The sequence below is a fragment of the Nicotiana attenuata genome, unplaced genomic scaffold (genome assembly GCF_001879085.1).
Source record: "Nicotiana attenuata strain UT unplaced genomic scaffold, NIATTr2, whole genome shotgun sequence".
NCBI lineage: Eukaryota > Viridiplantae > Streptophyta > Magnoliopsida > Solanales > Solanaceae > Nicotiana > Nicotiana attenuata.
Window position 1 is genome coordinate 150,672 of NW_017670847.1, and position 22,867 is coordinate 173,538.

A 22,867-nucleotide genomic window follows, 5' to 3' on the forward strand; every position below is an offset into this window, starting at 1 on the left:
CCTTTCTCTCATTTGAGGTGCGTCAGAGTTTCCTAAGAGCCTCATGGACTCCGGGCAGTGCTTACACCCCAAATACATTACCAAATCAGGACAATAGTGCAATTTGGAAGGGCTAGCCCTCAGGTGTCCAAGTTCAGAGGGAACTCAAGGTCCCAAGGCAAGGCTCACCAGAGAGGGGCAGAACTTAGAAACTAGGAGAGAGTGTAAGTGCAGAAGGGAATTCTGAGAGGGGAAAGGGAATAACTTAAAATCAGCACACATAAGGGTGCAGGGGAGTGGGAATTTGCAAGAGCATAAGGAGAGCAGGCTGATAGGCATACTCAGTAATGGGAGGTGCCGGCACACCCTCCAGCCTGTTTGGAGGTTAAGGTTCAGAACTCAGTTCATGGACAACAACTCATATTGCCATGCCCTGAGTCACCACTCACAAACACATAGGGGTAATGGGGTAGGGAGAAAAGATTCATAAAAGAAACAAGCAGTAGAACATAGGCATTACTAAACTAAATATCAAACTCCACAGAAAACAATAAAGTAGACATGGATACAAAAGAAAACTGTAAGTAAACACATTGGGGTGATGCTGGAACTTAAATTAGAACATACCAGTTTCAAAGAAACAAGTAGGAAAGGCAGTAGTCTTGTAAAAGCCAAAGTGAAAACAGGAAGATAGGATACTGTGAGTGTGAGTTCAAGAAAGATTGTGAATTTGGGAGGTCTGAAGTGTGTTAATCGTGTGTGCTTTGTGAAAAGAGGGGGTCGTATATTTATAGTATGGAGGTCATGAGGAAATAAGGTAAGAAAATAATTGAAGACTGATTGTAAATCAATCACATAAGACTCCCTTTAATTAAGGGATTCAAATTCAAACGGGTATAACACGATTAAGGAAAGAAATTAACCAAACACTTGTGTAAAGCATGCAATTGAGGGTAAATACATAAAGGTTATTTAAGGACAAGGTCTCCGAAATACATGGTTGTACAATTTAAGGAAAGAAAATCAACTAACAGCCAAGGAATCACAAGGTCTGAGATTTGGTATGAATGAACCAAGTCAGAAAGATGGAAAAGGTTTTTAACTTAAGGAAAATCAGCAAACAATCAATTAGACCTATTAAAAAGGAATTCTGAGTCAATCACTAGTTTGAAAACCTTTTTGAAGAAGGATTCATCACATATAAATCATACAGACACGTTAAACATGAAAGAAACTTGTTGAGCCATTGTAAAATCAGTGGAAACTCCAGTGTAGGAGAGTTTTAGCAAAAAGTTCAGAATTGTACAAAAATGAAAATACAGCACAATACTCTGAAGGAGACTCTACGGGCTGTAGGCCGTCCCGATAAATGCAGCTCACCTAGGTCTCCGTACCAACCTTGCCGCTATGCCACTAAGCCGCTAGGCACACTGAACCTGTGCAACAAAAATGCACAGCAAGTGTAGTATGAGTACGAAACAACGTGTACTCAGTAAGTATCCCGCCTAATCTTGAAGAAGTAGAGACGAGAGGTCGACTTCGAAACTTACTAGTGGTCCAATGATGATACATGAGTAATATAACAAGTCGAGGGTTCATATAAACATGAATGTAATTCAATAAAGTGAAGCAAGTAAACTATTCTTTCTTTTATATGAAAATTTCCAATTTCCTATTTCATCAATTATACACATATTCTCAAGACGGGATGAAGCAATATCAACTTCAGTAAATTACAAGGCAAGCTATCATGCGCAAATCATGCCAAGGACGTATGGCCCGATCCAATAATATTTAAACTGTGCACTGCCAGAGGGTCGAATGGCGCGAACCATAGATGCATCTATTATCCCGCTCGCGAATCATACATGCGACGCGGTCAAACAAAATTAAACAATCACCCTACTCGTGNAAAATACTAAGGCGACAGGCAAACACGCGAATAACAAAGAAGAAAAATCATAAAACACTTTCCAGAAAACCCTAAATCGGAAAAGAAGGGATTTGAAAGTCATTTTTAAAAGAAAAATTAGGGAAATCGTTTGAAAACTCAAGTAGAACATAGATACACAACAGATCTAAAGAGAATCGGAGAAACCCTCGAAAGTTTAGGGTTTCAGAAGAACCCTAGAATGATAAGGCTTTGAAAAGTCATTGACCTGAGTTGGAGAGGTCGGAATCAGACTCAAACAACTATAGCACGCCGGAGCAAGGCCGGAGATGGCCGAAAACCTCGAGTCGGCGAAGGTCTGAGTGAAGACCTTCGAGGTATGGCCTCGAATCTTCAAGTATCGAGCACATAGGAGCGACAGGAGGTGAATATAAGACTCCCATGGCCGGAGAAGCCATGGTTTCCGGTAGGTTTCGAGGTTGAAGACGGTGGGAGACGATTAGGGTTCCAAGAATGTTCGAGAGAGTTTGAGAGACGAAGGGGTTCAAAGGCGGCTGATTAGGTGAAAGTGATTAGGGTTAGGGTGTTTGGGAAATTAAAAAGGAAAGGGGTAATTGTGGTCGTTGATCAAAATGATCAACGACCTGGATAAAAAGGGGAGCCGGACGAGTTTTATTAACGGGTTAGGGGTCGGGTAATTTAGGAATTGGGCTGGTCCAATTTGAGATTGAAATTGGGTTAATTAGGGTGGGGTTAATTTGGGCTAAAATTGAAATGAAATGGGGCTAACTTTTAAATAGCCACTTTTTCCTTTTTATTTTATAAAACGGTAAAACGATTTCGGAAAATAAATTAAAGGTGCTAAATTAATTAATAGTATATAAATATTAGATTAAAAATACTGGAATCAAATTTGTAATTATAAAAGCAATTAATTCTTAAGATAGGCTAAAATTGTAATTTAGTGCAATTTAGCTTTAAAAATGTCAAATCAATTTAAAAAAAATATGCCAAAGTTACCTTAGCTATATATTGGTATAAATATGAGAATACAATAACTGAATCACCAAAAGGATAATTTGGGAACAATTATTGATTTTTGTACTGCTAAAATAGGGCAATAAATTGGTTTAAAAATCTTTTAAAGAAAATTGGGAAAAATAATAAAACACTTGGACATGCTTATATATGCATATATATACTATTTTGAAAGTATTTTGCATATAAACAATATACGGGGAAAAAATGGGTATCAACAACTACACCTATATCCTTTACACCCCCCCCCCCCTCAAACTAGGACTGGGAAAAATGTTCAAAAGTCCTAGCTTGGACATCAAATATGTATGTTGTGGTTGACTAAGGCCTTTGGTGAGGAGATCAGTCGCTTGTTCCTGTATAGCGCAATAGTGAGTAGCGATGAGGCCTTATTGAATCATTTCACGGATGAATTGACAATCAATATCAATGTGTTTCGTGTGCTCATGGAAAACTGGNGACAAATAAGGCTTCAAATAAGAGGGGATTTTCACATAAAGGTTGCAAATAGATGGAGTGAAAAGAAACGAGAGAAAAAGCTGAATTTTGAGAAAAAATAGTTTGAGAAATTTGAAAATAAACAATGAAATAAACAAGTAAAAGAGAGGGGGGGGTCCTAGGTTTATAAATAATATAGATCACCCCACACAACACCCGGTAATCACTTATACACGTGGTGTTATTGGCGAAGCGGTTAATAATAATTTCGACCATCTCACTTGGTGATGGAAGTTCACCCAAGTTGCGGCGCCACAATCTTCTAACTAGCATGGTCATAATATCCATGTACCCTTTCCCACCCCGTTAAGGTACTAAAGCGCGGAATAGTCTCGTTTACTTATTTCATGCTATTACCCGCCCTAAATCTATCAATCCCGGAGGTATTTGGGATTACTAATCCTAAAGGGAGGGTACATTGGCTTATTTGTGGTTTCAAAAGGTTAAAATACTAAGGTGGCAATCAAAACACACATAGCAANGGTTTGACTAAGGCCTTTGGTGAGGAGATCAGTCGCTTGTTCCTGTATAGCGCAATAGTGAGTAGCGATGAGGCCTTATTGAATCATTTCACGGATGAATTGACAATCAATATCAATGTGTTTCGTGTGCTCATGGAAAACTGGATTGGCAGCAATTGCAAGAGCTGATTTGCTATCACAATAAATTGGTACAGGAGACTTGTGCTCGACTCCTAGTTCTCTGAGTAAGCCAAGTATCCATATAATTTCAGCAACAGTAGAAGCAAGGCTACGATATTCAGCCTCAGCTGAACTCCTAGATATGGTAGTCTGTTTCTTTGACTTCCAAGAAATGAGAGAACTACCAAGCTTGACAAAGTAGCCAGTGACTGATTTGCGTGTATTGGGGCATGCAGCCCAATCAGCATCACAGTATGCTGATAATGACTCTGAACATTTGGCCCCCAGAAAAGCTCCTAGTCCTGGACTAGTTTTAATGTATCTCACCACTTTAAGTGCTACTTCCATATGTGATACTTTAGGACTATGCATGAATTGACTGAGACTCTGGACAGCAAAGGAAATATCAGGCCTCGTGATGGTCAAATAAAGCAGCTTACCTAACAACCTTTGATAAGGTCCAGGATCAGTTAACAGTACATCATCAGATGAGCCTATATGGTTGTCAAATTCAGAAGTGGTAAGTTTCAGATTAGGCTCTATAGGGCATCCCATAGGTTTTGCACCTGAGAGTCCCAACTCAGAAATAAGCTCCAATGCATATTTACGTTGATGCATCAATATTCTATCACTATTTTTGGAAAATTCTAGGCCTGGGAAATATTTAAGCTCTCCTAGATCCTTGATCTTGAAGGAAGATAGCAGTTCATCTTTAGTTTGTTGAAGCAGTGCAGGATCATCCCCAGTAGTGAGTAGGTCAACAACATAGACCAAAACAATAACTATGTGAGCTTCTGTCTTTCTGATGAAAAAAGAGTAATCCAGGTGACTTTGTTGAAAACCAGCATCTCTTAGGGCTGAAGTTAACTTGATATTCCATTGCCCGAATGCTTGCTTGAGTCCATAGAGAGACTTAATCAACTTGCAAACTATAGACTTGTTGGTTAAACCGTGGAAACCTTGAGGAATAGTCATATATACTTCTTCAGTGAGATCACCTTGTAAGAAAGCATTGTAGACATCCATTTGATGGATAAACCAATGCCTTGATGCTGCAAGAGCTAACACACCTCCTAACAGTGACCATTTTCACTACAGGTGAAAAGGTCTCTTGATAATCCAGTCCTTCTCTCTGATTATATCCTTTGGCCACTAGACGAGCCTTGAATCTTTCTACTTCTCCTGTTGCTTTATACTTGATCTTATAGACCCATTTGCACCCTATGGCCTTCTGTCCTTGTGGTAAAGGAACCAACTCCCAAGTTTTATTGTCCTCCAAGGCTTTAATCTCTGCCTGCATTGCTTCCACCCACCTTTTATCCTTGATTGCTTCAGAATATGTTGTAGGTTCCACCTCAATAGAGAAACTAGCCAAATAACTTTGATACTTCGAGGAGATCTCCTCATATCCAAGAACTTCTGAGATAGGATATTTGCAACAACTCACAGAACCTGACTTGTCAGGTCTAACATAATCCTTAAGCCATATAGAGGGCTTAGATACCCTAGTTGATTTTCTTGTTCCTACACCAATGGGAACATCAGAAGAAACAATTGGAACTTCAGGAGGATTAGGTTGAACTTCAGCATTGCTATGGATAATAGTAGAAGGACTGTCCTGTTCAGTTAAAGGAACAGGAATCATAGTTGAAGAGCATGGAACACTAGGTGTGGCATGAGAGCTATCTGTAGCAGAACAGTCCACAGCCATTGGTTCTTCACTGAAATCCTGCCTAGGCACTGGACACATATCTAAGAAGAATGAGTTTGATGTGCTTTCAGTTGTATGAAAAGGAAACATGTCTTCATAGAACACCACATCTCGACTGATAAAAAATACTCTATTCTCCAAATCCAACAATCTATATCCCTTTTGATGTGCACATAGCCCAATAGAACTAACCTCGCAGCTCTTGGTACAAACTTGTCAGTGTTTACTAGGTTAGTAGCAAAACACAGGCAGCCAATAACTTTCAGATGTGTTAGTAAATGTGGTTTACAAAAAAATAGCTCATAGGGTAATTTATACCCCAAAATAGATGAAGCAATTCTGTTGATAATATAGACAGCAGAGTCAATGTCCCCAATACCTGACAGGTAAATGTCCTTGAAATCTGATTGCTTGAGCAGTTTCAAGTATGTGCCTATGTCCCCTTTCTACAACTCCATTCTGCTGAGGAGTATAAGGGCATGAGCTTTGATGAATAATTCCATGTGACTGAAATAAATCTTTACAAGCACTATTGAAGAATTCACCACCATTGTCTGACCTAAAGACCTTGATCTGCTACCAAACTGTGTCTTAACCATAGCAATAAAATTCTTAAGCAAGAAAATAACATCAGACTTAAGCCTCATGAGAAACACCCAAGTCCACCTAGTATAATCATCAACTAACGTAGGAAAGTATCTCATTCCATTATGAGTAGCAACCTTATAAGGTCCCCATACATCCATATGAATCAAATCAAAACTGCATATACTTCTGCTAGTACTAGTTTGAAATGGCACTCTAGTTTGTCTAGGTAAGGGACAAATTTCACATTTAGACAATGTACTACTGTGTATGTTACTACTATATTCTTGTAGACTGGGAATTCTTCTAAGAACTTGAACTGGTACATGTCCTGTTCTTTTATGCCATATATCCATGCTTCCCTTATTAGCCACTGCAAAGGCTTTATTCACTCTCTTTCCTAGTGCAGCTGACAGAATGTATAGATCTTCCTCTCTTTTACCAATCTCCTTCACCTTCCCAGACAAGAGGTCCTGAAATACACAGCATTAAGGAAAAAAAGTAACACTACACTTAAGATCTTCTGTTACTTTTGAGACTGACATAAGATTGAACTTTAAAGATGGTACACATAACACATCCTTCAATACATCACCTCCTGTGAGTTGACACTCTCCCATATGAGAAACAGTGGCTGAATCTCCTATAGGTAGTTGAACTTGCCCTGAGTTCCCTACTGAAGTTTCATTTTTTAGCAAACTTTTATCACCAGTCATGTGATTAGTAGCACCAGTATCAACTATCCATTTGCATAGCTCTAAGTTTTCAAAGAGTGCTATATTGCCACAGAAACATTTACCTGCCATGTTTACACTTGCTTCTCCAATGGAATTCTTGTTCAGAAATTGCAACAGTTGATTGTATTGCTCTTTGGTGAAAGATTGACCGGTCTCAACATTGCTTCCTGACTGATAAGTAGTCTGGGGACTTCTCAAGTCCTGCTGTTCAGTTGAGTCAACCATCACCGCATTGGCTTTCTTCTTCTGCTTGAAGTCAGTTGGATATCCAACAATCTTGTAACAATTCTCCTTGCGATGTCCTGTCTTATTACAAAACTCACATTTCATTAGCTTATAGCACTCAATCTTAGTATGACCTTTTAAATGACAAAATTCACATTCTAAGTTGTAATTTCTTCTTGGTCGAGCAGTGAAAAGAGCTGTAGGATCAGTGTGTCCCGCTTGCCCATATGTATTTCCAGCAATCATCTTCCTGCTTTCATCCTGTACTACCATAGCATAGGCTTTATCTATAGACGGCAGTGTTGGCATCAGTAAGATTTGACTCCTTGCTTGCTCAAAACCATCATTTAATCCCATTAAAAATTGCAGCAGGCGCTGATGTTCCAATTGCTCAATGTACTCAGTAGCAGATGAAGGAGGCGGCAATATTGAATCATATTCTGCCCAAAGGTCCTTCAATTTAGTAAAATATGTCGAAACAGATGAGATTCCCTATGTCAGAGTGAAAATCTCCTTGTGCAAGTAGTACAATCTCGATCCATTCACTTTGTCAAATCTCTCCTTGAAAGCTGCACATATCTTCTGAGCATTAGAAGAAAACAGCACTGCTGTCACTAGTTCTCTACTTACATTGCTCATAAGCCACGAGGTGACGATGGCATTACATCGATCCCACTAACTTCCCAATTCTGCACCAAAATCTTCCTTCGATGTCGATCCGTCAACTAGGCATAATTTGTTCTTCCCTAGCAATGCGACTTTCATCGAACGACTCCACAAAGAATAGTTCTCCATTCCTGTCAGAATTAATCCCACCGACATGGATCCTGGACCGTCTGAAGGATGGAATTAAAGAGGATGACTATGATCCAGGATAGTTGTGCTTCCGACCACTCCAGTTCCAGATCGAGCTCCAGCATTCGCATTAATGGTTGAATCTTCAGGAATTGCCATTGAAATATGAAAAATTAGGGTTTAGAACTTCTAAATTTGAGTAGATTCTCTCGAATTTTTCTTCAATTGCTTGAAAAGTTCCCTAGAATCACTCGTTAATACTGCTCTGATACCATGATGAATTTATCAATGGCATGCAATTTGAAATCAAAGATCAGAAAGAGAGAAATTTATAGAGAGAATTTTGAGAAGAAAAACTCTGCTTTTTCTATTCAATATAGAGACGAAGAAGACAACTGAACAGTAAAAAAGAAGTGATGTACTTAACTACTCTAACCAACTAGTGGGCCCAACTATACAACTAAACTAATTACAACTAACCATAGGTATTAATTTAACTAACTAATGGTTAACTACTAACTACACCTATATCCTTTACAATAGTCTTGTCTTTTACCTTTTTAGTGTTTATTGTGATATATTGGAACAATATAAAAAGTTATTAAGTTTTGTAAAAAAATTCCAATAAGATTTTTTTAACTTTTAAACATTTATCTTTTTTTAGGTTAGAACTTAAAAAAATATAAAATTATATTTTTTAAAATGATGGGCCGGCAACTCAGCCCAACTCATCAATTGTTAAAGCCCACGTGAACTGAGCTAGACTAGCCCGATCCCGCCCATATTGACAGCTCTAACAAAAACAAGGAATTACTTTTTCCAAGGGGTATTAGAAAATGAGGGCTTCGAGCCTATTCCCTTTTTTTTGGATAAAAGAAAACCAGCTGGGTAGTATAAATGGGAAGAAGTATATAACTTGCACAATAAGCCAAATATTCTGTCCATTTCAGTTTTCCAAAAACAGAGAGTATAACACCAGAGAAAGTGGTTCCCCCTTTTAATTTCCCCTGACCATTTTTCGGTTCATCCTTCTTCGTGTCTACCGCGTGAACCAAAGATTTCTCTCCCTTCTCGAAAAATCATCCGTTCAAATGATTCCTGAGTAATTTCATCTGCTTTACTTCCTCTGTTTTCGTCCATTTCTCTTCTCTCTCTTCTCTTTTTTTTTTTTTTTTTTTGCTTCTGATATTATCAAAAGAAACCGTACAACTCAAAATACAGCATTGAAGTTTCAAAAGCCCTTGCAAAAGCTTTAAGAGATTCCTATTTTGAAGATTTCGATATTCTGATTGAGGTATATGAACTCTTCTTTTTTGTTTTCACATAATAATCTTCATAATATGTTTTTAATACGTACCAATAGCATGTGTAATGTACGTTCATGTCTTACCATTTTACTTGTGTTTGTTTCTTCTCGATACATCCTAGGGTTTGTGCACTCACTTTTACAATCTTCATGTGGCTGCGGGTTTTGGGATTTTGGGGTCATTATTGTTGAGAACAGAGGAGTAAAAAAAATGTGTGTGTGGGGTGGGTGGTAAATGGTGGTTCCGGAAAATTCTAGAAAAACATTTTAAAATGTGTGTTTGTGTACTGTGTAGAGTAAAATGGTGGTTCCGGAAAATTTTAGAAAAATATTTAAATGTGTGTGTGTGTGTGTATGTATAGTAAATGGTGGTTGCAGAAAATTTTATAAAAACAATTCAAAATGTGGGTGTGTGTGTTTAGTAAATGGTGCATCTACTGCCTTTAGATCCTGGATTAGCCTTTGATTGAAAATGTGTGGTTAGCTTGATTTGAAAAGCAGCAAATCAAAGTACATGTAATGCTGGGTCTATTCATCGGCACGGATGAATGTTTTTACTGCTGTGATTACCTTGGACCCTAGGTGAAAATAGGACCCAGTAAATTGGTTAATTGCTCTTTCCAGCATTTCTTGTCATGTTGATTATCCTCATTTTCGTGTTCTAGCTTTTGGGGTGGATTTTTTTGTAAAGACCAGAAACAGGTTGATTACTTGAATCTCTGCTAATTGGGCATTGTAACTAGATTGACAGACCAACGTTTACACATAATCTAGCATGCATCTCAAGGAATATATCTGTAGTATATGATAACGAAGTTGAGTGCATTTGTGTGGGCTGTATATTACTTTTTGGAAAAAGTATATTAGTTCTATTGGAGTTGCTGGAGTAGCTAATGTAAACTTGGATGGTTTCTTTGAGGTTGACTTCATTAATATATGAAGGAGAGAGACATTTATCCGCAGTTTGGGGAAATACAATTTAGGGTAAGTTGTGTTTAAGAAGAGGCTTGCATCAGAAAGTGAGGAAGTTTCTTGCTCCATATTCAATTCTCTGCTCTTCCACTTTTCATTCTGAATGACCAGTAGTTGCTGATACCACTTGATGCAGCAATGCAAGTGGTAGCAATATCATTTTGTTAGTTGGAAGATGAATCCAAGCAGCTGGATTTAACAATTGAGCCTTCTATGTTACCCGTCTTACTTGTCATTGTCTTAGAAGAATATCTGTTCCGACTGCATTTCAATTTCCTTTGTTAAGCATTCTTTAGTTTGGTTATTAACAAAACACAAACTGATCTTTAGCTTTTAACCTAATTACAGGTTGAAGATGTCTCGTAGAAGATCGGAGAAAAGTGAGAGCACTAATTCAGAGTTGGAAGAGTTGAAGTATAAATACTATAAAGATTTAAGAAATGAAAAAGTCAAAATTAGACGTTCTGGAAAATATTTCAGATGTCCATACTGTGATAATTCTAGTAAAGAATATGATTTGCAAGATCTTCTAAGGCATTCTTCCCGCATTGGTAGAGATTCAAAGAGTGCTAGTTTTAGAGACATAGCTAGACATTTGGGATTGCTCAAGTACTTGGATAGGTACGTCGATGCAGACAAGACGGTATCCAAATCAAGTCGGACGAAAAGTTTTGAGCCATCAGGGAAGAGTTCTCGAGATGCTAAGAGTGATCCAGTAGAGCCATTTCATATCACTGAGCAGTACAAAAGCGGAGGAAAATTTTATTCATCTTCTGTTAGGACCAGTGAAGCAGTAGATAAACCTGTTGATTGTGCTGAAGAGCGTCCGAGAAGGGAAAAACTAAATGCAGAGAACACAGTGGCATCCCAACCTCCTCTCAGAAGTACTAAAGATGTTATGCCACCCCAACCTGTCCTAGCATCTAATGAGCAATGTATCAACGAGGCCAAGGACGATCCCATAGTTTTTCCCTGGATGGGAGTAGTAGCCAATATACCGGTTGAAAATAAGGGAGGCAGGTATGTAGGTAAAAGTGGAACAAATCTAAAAAAGGAGTGGATTGCCAAAGGGTTTAATCCAGTGAAGGTTCATCCTTTATGGAATTTCCGGGGTCACACTGGCTATGCCATAGTTGAATTTAAAGGGGATTGGTCGGGATTCATGAATGCTATGGCATTTGGTAAAGCATTTGAATTGGATAAACATGGGAAGAGAGATTGGAATTTAGTAAGACGTCGGGATGATAAATTATATGCTTGGATTGCGCGTGATGAAGATTACTACTCTGAGGCTCTCATTGGTAAACATCTCCGCAAACATGGAGATCTAAAGACAGTTTCTGAAATACAAGCAGAGAATAAAAGGAAAGATTCTAGTCTACTATGCAACTTGACCAATGAGTTAGAGATGAAGAACAAGGCATGTGAAGAGATGAAGAGAAAAATAAGCAGAACTGAAGTTTTTATGGATAATGTGATGAGTCAAAAGGAGGAGATGGTTCAAAACTACAATGAAGGTGTATTTTTCTTTTGCCTCTTTGCTGTAAACTAGTCACATAATATCTTTTTTCTATTTTATTGCTTTACTTAAACAGAATACTAAAGATACACCTGTGCGAAATTTGTTAATCATATCATGAAGTTGTGCCTCATTCTGTTGTTGTTTTTCTCCTCTAATGTCATTTAATTTGTGTACTAGAGATGGAGGTGATGCGGCGTAAAGCATTCAATCAGCTCCGGGATTCCATACGTGAGCATGAGAAAAGTCGAATGCAGCTCGAAGCTCAAAAAGAAGAATTGATGCTACGAGAACAAGAATTGAGAGAACGTGAAGCACTAAATGAGAGTGAGCAAAGAAAGCTTGACCATCAAAAGGAGATGGTAAGATCTTTCTAAGATGCTGTCATAAGCTTCCTGCTTTAGCTTGCTGTCTGTCTGTTGGATATGAAAAGAAAAGAGGCTTACAGAGAAGTGCATTGTTTTGCAAGTGGTGCTTTGCAAAAAGGGAACTGAAGTTTTCCTTTTAAGAATATCTAGCATAATTTTATCCAATTGAAAGGAATTTGACTTACTTGAGCATATTCAGTGTGGTCATCTCCGCCTTTATGTTTCCAGTTTGCTTGCATACCTTTTTCCTGATAATATTGGTTATAGGAGTTACTTAGCATTCCAGGTCCTTAGATGTAATTCTGATGCCTAATTTGGCAGTTCTTTCTGAAAATTCTTTTTCTGCAGAATGAGAGGGCGATTTTGGAGCAGAAGAAGGCTGATGAGAAAATGTTGAAATTGGCTGAAGATCAGAAGGTGTGCTGTGCAGTTTTGGCTAAGACTGCCTCTTTGAGAACACAATATTTCATAGCTTTTTAGCTATTGACTTTGGGGTTTTACTTGCAGAAAGAAAAGGAACAACTTCATAAAAGAATAATTGAACTTCAAGCAAAACTTGATCAGAAGCAAGCACTGGAGTTGCAGATTGAGCGCTTGCGAGGTGCCATGGAAGTGATGAGACACATGAATGTGGAAGGAGATCTCGAAGCGAAGAAGAAACTGGAATCAATTCAAGAAGAAATCAAGGAGAGTGAAGAAGAACTTGAAAGCTTGGAAACACTGAATCAAACTCTAATTATAAAGGAAAGACTTACAAATGACGAGGTGCAAGAAGCCCGTAAAGAGCTTATCAATGTGAGCATTCGTACATTTTTAATTCATCCTCGTAATTTTTTTTCTTTCTAATGAAGCAATGTGATTATAATTGGAGCTAAACATATATGTTTTATAAAGGTTTTGGTTGCTTTATATTTGTCCACCAAAGTAACGAGCATTTTATTCACCTGCATGAGCAGCAAATCCTTCTATTTACTAAGGAGTTCAAATGTGACAAATAGATTTCCAAATAATTTGAGTTCACCATACATTGCCTTTTTTAGGAAGTATACTATTTGTGAAATGAACAGATGAATTTGAAGTTAAAGTAGTGAAGAATAAGGATGGCTTGTAGTCACAGGCACTCACATCATTTTCTTCCATTGTAATTGATCTTTAATTAGCTTTCATTGGGATTCAATCTTGAACTACATCTTCACAATCAGTTCGAAGAAATGCTCATCATTGTTAAAAAGAAGAAAACAAAAAAAAGAGGAGAGTTCCATAACATTTTTACACCTGCCTCGTTCCTCTGCTTGTAACAGTATGCACATCTATATTATATGCCATTGTTATTTACATGTTTGTAGCAGCTAAAAGTTTAAAACTAACTCTATAAAATTCTGGAGATATGCACTACAGAGGAACCTTTTGAAGATGGTAAACTTGACTTGATAATTTGTTTTACTCCTAACATTGTGGGTTTTTTTCCAGGTATCTCCTTGCCTTTTCGATCTAGTTTTATACATACATGATTTCTCATGAACATTTTTTTTTGACTTTTGAATTTATCATACTTTTTGCTTGGTTATTGTTAAGTGTATTTATTTCTTTTAGTTTTTACCATTCTTCATGACGTTCTCTCTTAATATGCTTCTTTGACTTCTTCCCTCTGTCATGTTTGTTTCTTGGAGATTCTCATTCATAATCAGCTCAAGCTTGATATTACTGCAAGGAAGTGCAAATGAGTCTGATATCTGCAATATGGCTCATGCATTAAATTGGCTTCTGAAGACAATCTGCAGTAGTAGCTGCAAGCTGTTGTAGCTTTACATTTACATTGCCGGATATCTAGAACAAAGGAAACGAATTGTAGACCTACAAACATGCCACAGTACAATTATTCTAATTTTTATAGAAGTATCTTCTTAACATGAAGATGATTCCAATCTCATTCTGCAAACCAATACTGTAGGAACAGCAATTCTATGTGCAATCGTCATGTTCTTTCCCTTTGCTCTAGATAATTAGTGCTTGATTTATTTTGTCACAGGGTTTAAAGGATAGCCGTGCTTTTATCTGTGTCAAGAGAATGGGGGAACTTAATGAGAAACCATTCCATGCTGCTGCAAGAAAAATTTACAACTCGGAAGAAGCAGCAGAGAAAGCAATGGAACTATGTTCCTTGTGGGAGGATCACCTGAGGGATCCAAATTGGCATCCGTATAAGGTTATCCAAAAGGGTTTAAATGTTGAGGTATGCACTCTTTTATACATTGTTTCTCTGTATTATTTTTTGTTCCTTTATTTTCAATGTAAATTTTATTTACTTTTGATTTCTCAGGAAGTAATTGATGAAGATGATGAGAAGTTGAAGGATCTAAAGACTGAGTATGGTGAAGAAGTGTATCAAGCTGTGGTAACTGCCTTAAATGAGTTGAATGAGCATAACCCCAGTGGTAGGTACCCAGTACCTCAGTTGTGGAATAATAAGGAAAAAAGAACTGCATCATTGACAGAAGGAGCTGAGCACATATTGAAACAATGGAAACTGCATAAGAGGAAAACAAGATGAAGCATTTGACTGAACTTTGAGGGGAAAGAAGTAGGAAAATTGATTGTCGCATGATAAACTCTAGTAGGCCAGCTTAACCATTAGCAGGAATTCTCAAAGTCTGCAAAACTTAGTTTTATTACCCATCCCTTCATTTAGCTCTATAATTTTTGTGAAAATTTTAGATGAGACAGTTTGTTCTTTATCTGCTGGTTCATTTTTTGTCATTAGATACATAGCAGCTTCAACCATTTTGTAAATTCTGACCAGAAACAGCTAGAAATATATGGATTAAGTCATTGGATAGTTTACTGTACAAAACAGGGGATCACTCTGTAATTTTGCAGCACGGTGCTCTGTCATTCTCTTTATTAACGTCCCATTATATCCTCTTCCTCTCTCTCTCTCTCTCTCTTCTATGTTATTCTTCTTCAAACTGAGGAATGTTGCCTGATCTTCCTTCTTTCAAAACACTTTTATACCACAATTTGCTTGTTCTCTTCGTTTGTATTTACTTTCTTTGTTATTAGGTATTTGCTTATCCGGGCAAAGGTATTTGAGTTATTGTGTAGATTGAATGAATGATTTTGTTGATTAACTTGATAATCATGTGATACTTAGGGAGTAAAGAACATTATTGTTCTTGTTGGTTTGAGTGCCCTTATGAATTACTAAAGAATTTGGTTTTTTACCGTATTCCTTAAATGTGAAGTGAAATAAGCAATAAAGTAAACACAACGATTTTACGTGGAAAATCATCCGGCTCAAAAGATACAAAAACTACGGCCTACTGCGTAGGTTTTCAGCTTCAATTCCACTAGTACAATGAGCCAAAATATATCGATTACAAGACTCTAATTCAATACTCTCCAGTACTCCTATTACGGCTATTTGATTTACATGTTACTCTAACCTGTAAAGCAAACACTCACTCCAACTCACTAATTGTTTATGACACTTTGATTACAACTTAATTTCCTAACACACACTCGCTAGACTGACTCAAGAAGGACACAACACTGGTACTCGACTAGAGTGTGCAAAATGTAGTTCTTCAGTTGATGTGTAAAAAGGATGATCTCAGCAGCCCAGATGGATAGTATTTAAATGTCTGGACTCCAAGATCTTCTAGGAGTCCTATGCGTAGTCAGCTTCTCGTTTGATATGACTCCTATTGTTCCAAGGACTCCACAAGTCTTGGGACTCTTGTCTCTTACTAATTTATTCGTATCTTCTTGGGCAACAACCCTTATCCTGTGTAGCAGCCTTCTTTCACCAAATTCGAACCTCGGAAACTTTGAGATAAAGTTACTGTCTTGCAAAGACGTACAATCATCAACCATTAGGAGCTGGTCCTTTACCCTAATGAGCTGGTTCTACAGTTAAGCAGCTACGTTGAGGACCTGGTTCTTCCAACATTGCATCTGAACAAACTTTGTTAATCATCAAAATCTCAATACTCAATAAATTCTCCCTTTTTGATGATGACAAACTTTGTACATACTAGAACCAGGTAATCACATGATCAACAGACACATTTCACCACAGACATATTCACAACACCACCCCCCAACTCTATCTTCCCCCTTTGGGCATCATCAAAGAATAACAAAAAGATGTTAGACACATTAAGCATAGTTAATAGAAGATTCAAGGCCATACATGCTACAACACAAGCTCAAGAATTATCAAAGAGAACAGACTAAGCTGATGATCTAACACTGTACGAAGCATTAAAACATTATAAGAGAAGTTATGTAGTAGTGCCAAAATAAGCCTAGAGCCTTGTCTTAAGTAGAACAAAATAAACTAAACATGCTGCAACCTATTCAGACTAAAACAAAAAAAATAACAAAAACTAAAGCATCACTGGGATAACAAAAGAAACTAAGGACACTGGGAAGGAACAAGTTCATGGGTAAAAGGTAGAGGGGGTCAATGCTTTCACAAGAGTGGCAATCTGTTGGGCAGGAGCTTCCCTATCCCTTCCGAGCTCTTCCCTAATCTTCCTAGTTTCTTTTCTCAACTCATCACTGTCTTCTCGAAGCTTGGCATTCTCCTCAACAACCAACTCTAACCTCTTACCTAGCTCCACTGCCCTGCTGCTTCCAGGTAGAATAGCAGATCTTGTTGGTCCTCTAGCCTTGATCTCCTCATAGCCACACTGCTTGAGGGTAATAGCAACCAAAACATCATTGTGACTTCCATACTAAGCTCATGCAAGGCAATGTTGAGCCTGTCAAACAGCTCAATCAACATGAAGCCATAAGGCATAACATGCTTAGGCTTAGAAGTGTCTGCGGCTCTTGACATATGTTGTATCATCAGGCTAGGGAGATTTTCAGGTCTACCAGTGTCAAGAAGTTCCATTACAGCCATGTCCAATAGGGTAGCCTCATGCCTCAGACCTCTGCAGAATGCAGGAATTGACAAAGTGAAATAACAACTTGTGGAAGGGGGTCATATCAGTCTTGTACACCTTCTGGGAAGCATCTAGTTCAAACTTTTGGGAGAACTTCCTTGTGACCACAATTCCTATGTCCACATCTTGTCTATGGCTAGCCACTTTTTCTTTAAGTAATTGTCAAACCTAAAGAGGAAATATTCAGAAGCATCCCAACTCCGCATCATCAAACTCCATCTCAAACCCCCTTACCTTTCTTTTGACCACCTTTCCATCAAATTGGAAGTTTGCATAGAACTCCATCACAGCAAGAACACACACAGGAGGGAAAGCCTTGAAAAACATGTGTTTCTATCCCTGAAGCTCAAGCTTTTCAACCAGTTGAGCCATCCCCTTTTCATCAGTATTTGCAAGAATTTTCCCATTAAGCACTTATCTGTTCCTGAAACCACAACAGGCACATTCTTTCTCTACTTTCCTTTACTGGTCCTTGCAATGGGGTAGTAGTTTTTGTAGCTTTGACAACTTTTTTCTTTTGTGTTGATGACTTTTCTAGAAAAGCAGAATCAGACTCATCTTCTCCATCCAACTCAACAACAGGTTCCACAACTGAGACTTGCTTTCTTGGCTTCTTGGCACCTCTGGACTCCTTAATGATTTGTTCATCAACAACTTTTCTTTTACTCCTTGTGAGAGCAGTCCTAGCAGGAGGAACCACTCCTTTCCTTGCAGGGATTGCAAATTTTGTTAGTTTCACAGGAGTCTTCCTAGGTTTCTTCCCTACCTCAGACAAGGGCAAGTTATCTTCATCACTACTGACCTCCTCATCTTCAGTGAAAGGAGTTAACAAGGGCCTAGGTTCTTCAGTACTTTTCTCTCCACTTGCTTCTTCTGAAGGGGCTATGACAGTGTTCCGAATAGTCATAGAGCCTTCAGATTCCCCAGTCGTATTCTCATTCTCTTCCTCACTTTCTTCATCCTCTCCTTCACTCTCACTTACCTTTTCTTGATCCTCACCTTCACTTGCAGAATCGCCCTCTTCTTTACTGTTCGTTTCTTCTTCTGCAGAGTCATCCACTTATTCATCTATCCTATCTTCTGTCTCACTCTCCTTCTCTTCACCAGAATATCCCTCATTCTCACTCTTTTTCTCTTCATTAGCAATGTATGAGTAGTATGTCCCTCATGACTGCCCACAACTCATTCTTCTTTTTCACCCCTATTATTATCCTCATCCTCCGTCCAACTGAAAGAAAGACCATCATATGCTTCATTTTGTGCTGGTTCTTTACTCCATTCCCCCTCAACCACAGGCATCACAGTAGAGGTATCTACCCCTTTCTTCAAAGTTGCTACGTTTATTTCTACAGTGGGTTCCTCCACTTGTGATTTATCACTTGTGGGTGGACGGTATCTAAGGGTGTAGCATCTATAGCGAACATCTAATTTTGAGGGAGGGAGTTGTACTTGACTTGTATTAGCTGGTATTGATTCCCCATGAACCATAGCTTCCTTAATCACTACGTCTACTTTAGCAGCAGCATCAAGCACTACCTTGTCACTCTTGATAGATTTTCTTGGGGTAGCCTTGATCTTGGTTAACTTAGAGGTGTTTTTTGAGGTAGGAACAGATGAATGGGTGGTTGGTTTTGGAAGTGAAGGCCCAGTGAAGGTGGGGATGGTGAGAACATCAAGAATAGGGGATGATGAGACCAAGGGGATGTGAACTTTGATATTTCCATGGCCTAATCTGCATTCCCAAAGATGGTTCACCTAAGGAGTGACCCAAAGGAACAGGTTCAGTAGGTATAGCTTCATCAGTCTAGTTAGCAGTCAGAGTAGCTCTCTCTTCTTCTTGTTCCTTGTGATCACTGTCAACTTCCTTGTGATCTCCAGATCCATTTTCAGATTGAGGTTCAGGTTACTTAGGAGCTCCTTCACCAGAGAGTCCTATGTCATAATCTTCATCCCGCAGACCTTTCTCAGCCAAATTGTTATATTCATCAAAAATAACATGAACACTTTATAGGCCTTATTATTTGGAGAGTAACCCAAGAAAATTCCTTCATCACTTATGTCATCAAGCTTACCTAGAGCTTCTTTGCCATTATTGTGCACAAAATATTTGCACCCAAATGCTCTCAAGTGAGTGATGTTGAGCTTTCTCCTTCGAAATAACTCATAGGGAGTTTTCTTAAGAATAGGTCTGACCATGCATCTGTTCAGCAAGTAACAGGCAATATTGACTGCCTCAACAAACTCTTAGGCTGTCCACCAGAAATTAGCATGGTCCTCCCCATGTCTTCTAGGGATCTGTCCTTTCTTTCTACAATACCATTTTGTTGTGGAGTTCTAGGTACAGAGAAATTATGATCAATGCCATGTGTGTTATAGAATTCAAGAAATTTGGAATTTTAAACTCAGTTCCATGGTCTGTTCTTATACTTAAAACATTACAACCCAGTTTATGTTGGATCATTCTGACAAATACACAGAAATTATCAAAAGTTTCATCTTTAGATCCCAAAAACAGAGTCCATGTATACTTGAAAAAGTCATCTATATTGACAAAAACATACTTCTTACCTCCTCTGCTCCTGACTCTCATTGGTCCACATAGGTTTATGTGAAGGAGTTCTAGAGGTTTGGAGGTGCTGACAATCTTTTTAGATTTAAAAAGGGTGACCTTACATGTTTCTCTCTAACACAGGCATCACAAACCTTCAACTTTTGGTAGACCAAGGACCAAGTCCTTTGCTGCCAACTTGTTGCGTTGAGAAAGGCTAGCACGACCCAGTCTTCTATGCCATAGCAGTGGGTCATCCTGCACTACACTTAAGCATGTGTGCTCACTCTGAGAAAGAGACATAATGGATATCTTGTAAACATTGTTATGTCTCTTACCTTTCAACACAACTTCATCAATATCAAGCTTAGTGACAATAAAGATTTTGGAATTGAATTTTACTTCATTTCCTTTATTACACATTTGAGAGATGTTAAGAAGATTGTGTTTAAGGCCTACAACATAATACTCATCTTCTATAGCATGAGAGAGTGACTTACCAACCTTACTAATACATGTTATCTGGCCCTTTTTCCCCTTTCTAAATGACACACTCCCTCCTTGGAAGACTGTTACTGAGAGGAAGTTTTTCTTTTCTCCAGTCATATGTCTTGAGCATCCACTGTCTAGATACCACTCTTGATTGTTACCTCTCACTTTAGCCTGCACCAAAGATCACAAGTTAGTCTTGGGAACCTAGACAAGCTTAGGTCCCTTTTTATTTGAAAAATGATGGATCGGATGTCTTTTTGCCCAGAATGGGAGAGGATTAATAGCTATTTTCTTATTAACCTTAATCCACTTAGTATGGACATAAGGCTTGGCTTTTGGTTCCTCTTCCTTCTTCATATTTTTAGCAAGACCAAATGTATTTTTAAACTGGGCATGAATTAAGGCAGGACAAGTCTCTCTAAAGTGTCCAACCTTTCCACAATGAAAGCTCATTTTGTTATCAGAAATTCCTACATACTTTGGATCAAACTTGGAAACAGGTTTTCTGTATCCAATTCCTGATTTGTCAGAGCTGCAGTTTTCATTCAACCAGTTCAAGGCATCTGAGGATCTATGCCATTTGCTTAGTCTAGATAGTTCATAATTAGTCTTTTCTAGATTCCTGTAAGACTTTATTCATACATTCAGCATCACAAAGATTATCTTTAGCCTTTTTTAATTCCTTTTCAAGCTTATCCTGCAGATCACTCATTTTTCCCTTACAATGTGTATCAGGTGACTTCTCATTTTTAGAAGTGAGCTCAAAAGCCTGGTTCTTAAGGTCTTTGACCCATCCTTCTAGATTAGTTTTGTCAGATTCAAGTTCTTTGAGATCAAGTTTGACACATGAAAGGTTGCTTATTAACTGATCATTTCCAGCACTCACTTTATCCATTTCACTCATCATGGTCATAATTATGGCCATCAGTTATTTTTTAAACACTTTCGAGTTAGAGATACTTACCTGATTTGTTTCATCTTTAGTTTCTGAATCACTCATGGCCATCATTCCTATCACTTCTTCTTTTGATTGGCTTTCCTCAATCGTCATCAGTGCCATTTAAATGTTTTCATCTCCACAATCAGCTTCTAATGTCCTCCATATATCATGGGCAGAGATGCAAGATGACACTTTGTAGAGACCATTTCTAGGCAAGCTTCTGTAGAGCAGGTCCTTTGCTTTAGCATTTTTCTGGATTAGCTAACGATCTTCATCATCGTATTCCTCTTCTCTGTTGTTACACTTGTTACCTTCACCATCCATTTTGGTATGGATGATTGGTCTATGACTGACAATTACCCATAGGTCAAAGTCATTGGCCTAAAGGAACGTTTCCATACGCAGCTTCCATTCATCATAGTGATGTCCATCAAATAGAGGAGATCTTCCAATGTGCATTCTAAGTTGTACTAGAAATGTCTGATGTTCATTAATTACAGCATAGAGACTTATAGCCTCATCCTCCTTTTCTTCTTCTTTATCACTTCCACTGTCCTCATATGCTGCCAAGAAGGCATGATACATTGCTTCAGTGAATCCTTTACCTAAGATTTTTCCTTTGTTGGAACCCTTCTCTCTCATCTTCTCCCGTTTCTCCTTTTTAGCCCATTCTTTCCTCCACTCAATTTCCCACATTTTGACCATGTGGTCTAGCTTGTTGCACTTGTAGCACCCATCATAATTAGCTTTGTCAATCTGCTTAGGCTTACCGCTGGTCTCTTTTTTAGATGCATTTTTGGAGTCCTTCATGAACCTCTTCAACTTAGCAAACATTGCTAAGTCAGGATCATCACTGTCAGATTCATCTTCCTCAAACGCTTTAAGGACCAAGGGCTTGTCTCTCTTTGATTCTTCCTTACGCAGTTCTATCTTTCTCATTTCATGAGTCTTTAAGTTTCCAACTAACTAATCAAGTGAGATCTTGTCCAGTTCCTTGGTTTCCTGAGTCGCTGTGACTTTTTATTCCCATGAAACTGGAAGGATCTTTAGAACTTTGCTAACCAACTCTTCTGAGGTAAACACCTTTCCAAGTGACTTCAGTTCATTAGTTATTATGGTAAACCTAGTCATCATCTCCTGGATGGGCTCAGACACCTTCATGGATAAGAGCTCATAGTTTCTCATAAGTAGTTCTATCCTTGATCTCTTCACTTGGTTTACTCCTTCATGAGCAGTTTGGAGTGCATCCCATATCTCCTTTGCATTAAAGCAAGCAGATATTCTTTTGTACTCATCAGGACCAAGTCCACAGATAAGAATTTTCTTAGCCTTTGCATTCTTCTCCATTCTGAAATCTGGTGCCACAAATTCAGAGGGGTCTTTAGGAACTGTTTCATTTTGCGCATTTTTTTTAGTAGGAGTCAATGGATCTTGGTTCACTATGGTCCATAGTTCATAGTCTTCAGCTGTCAGGAAGTCTTCCATTCTTGTTTTCCACCAACTGTAGTATTTTTCATTGAACAGGGGTGGTCTGGTAGTTGATTGTCCTTCATTAGATCCGGGTGGAGCACTCATTTTGCTTCCAAGATCTCTCTAGGTGCTAGCCGTGTGTGAGAAAACTTGCTCTGATACCAATTGTTAGTTTGAGTGCCCTTATTAATTACTAAAGA

At 38.3% G+C, this 22,867-nt stretch overlaps 1 protein-coding gene across 1 annotated transcript; it reads left to right on the top strand.

Annotated features, from left to right (window-relative positions):
• The first annotated feature begins 9,033 nt into the window (after positions 1-9,033).
• LOC109243869 (factor of DNA methylation 4-like) lies at positions 9,034-15,000 on the top strand. Its single transcript, XM_019410878.1, has 7 exons — positions 9,034-9,394; positions 10,727-11,895; positions 12,078-12,259; positions 12,614-12,682; positions 12,773-13,060; positions 14,295-14,498; positions 14,586-15,000. The coding sequence occupies exons 2-7, from the start codon at positions 10,734-10,736 to the stop codon at positions 14,814-14,816; spliced, it is 2,136 nt and encodes a 711-aa protein (XP_019266423.1). The 5' UTR covers positions 9,034-9,394; positions 10,727-10,733; the 3' UTR covers positions 14,817-15,000.
• Positions 15,001-22,867: the final 7,867 nt, after the last annotated feature.

What these genes read in the sequence shown, in the direction of transcription:
- LOC109243869 (XM_019410878.1), top strand. Translation starts at nt 10,734, where the DNA reads ATGTCTCGTAGAAGATCGGAGAAAAGTGAGAGCACTAATTCAGAGTTG. An exon ending in AATTGGCTGAAGATCAGAAG is followed by an intron (nt 12,683 to 12,772) that starts GTGTGCTGTGCA and finishes TTTTACTTGCAG; the next exon opens with AAAGAAAAGGAACAACTTCA. An exon ending in CCCGTAAAGAGCTTATCAAT is followed by an intron (nt 13,061 to 14,294) that starts GTGAGCATTCGT and finishes ATTTTGTCACAG; the next exon opens with GGTTTAAAGGATAGCCGTGC.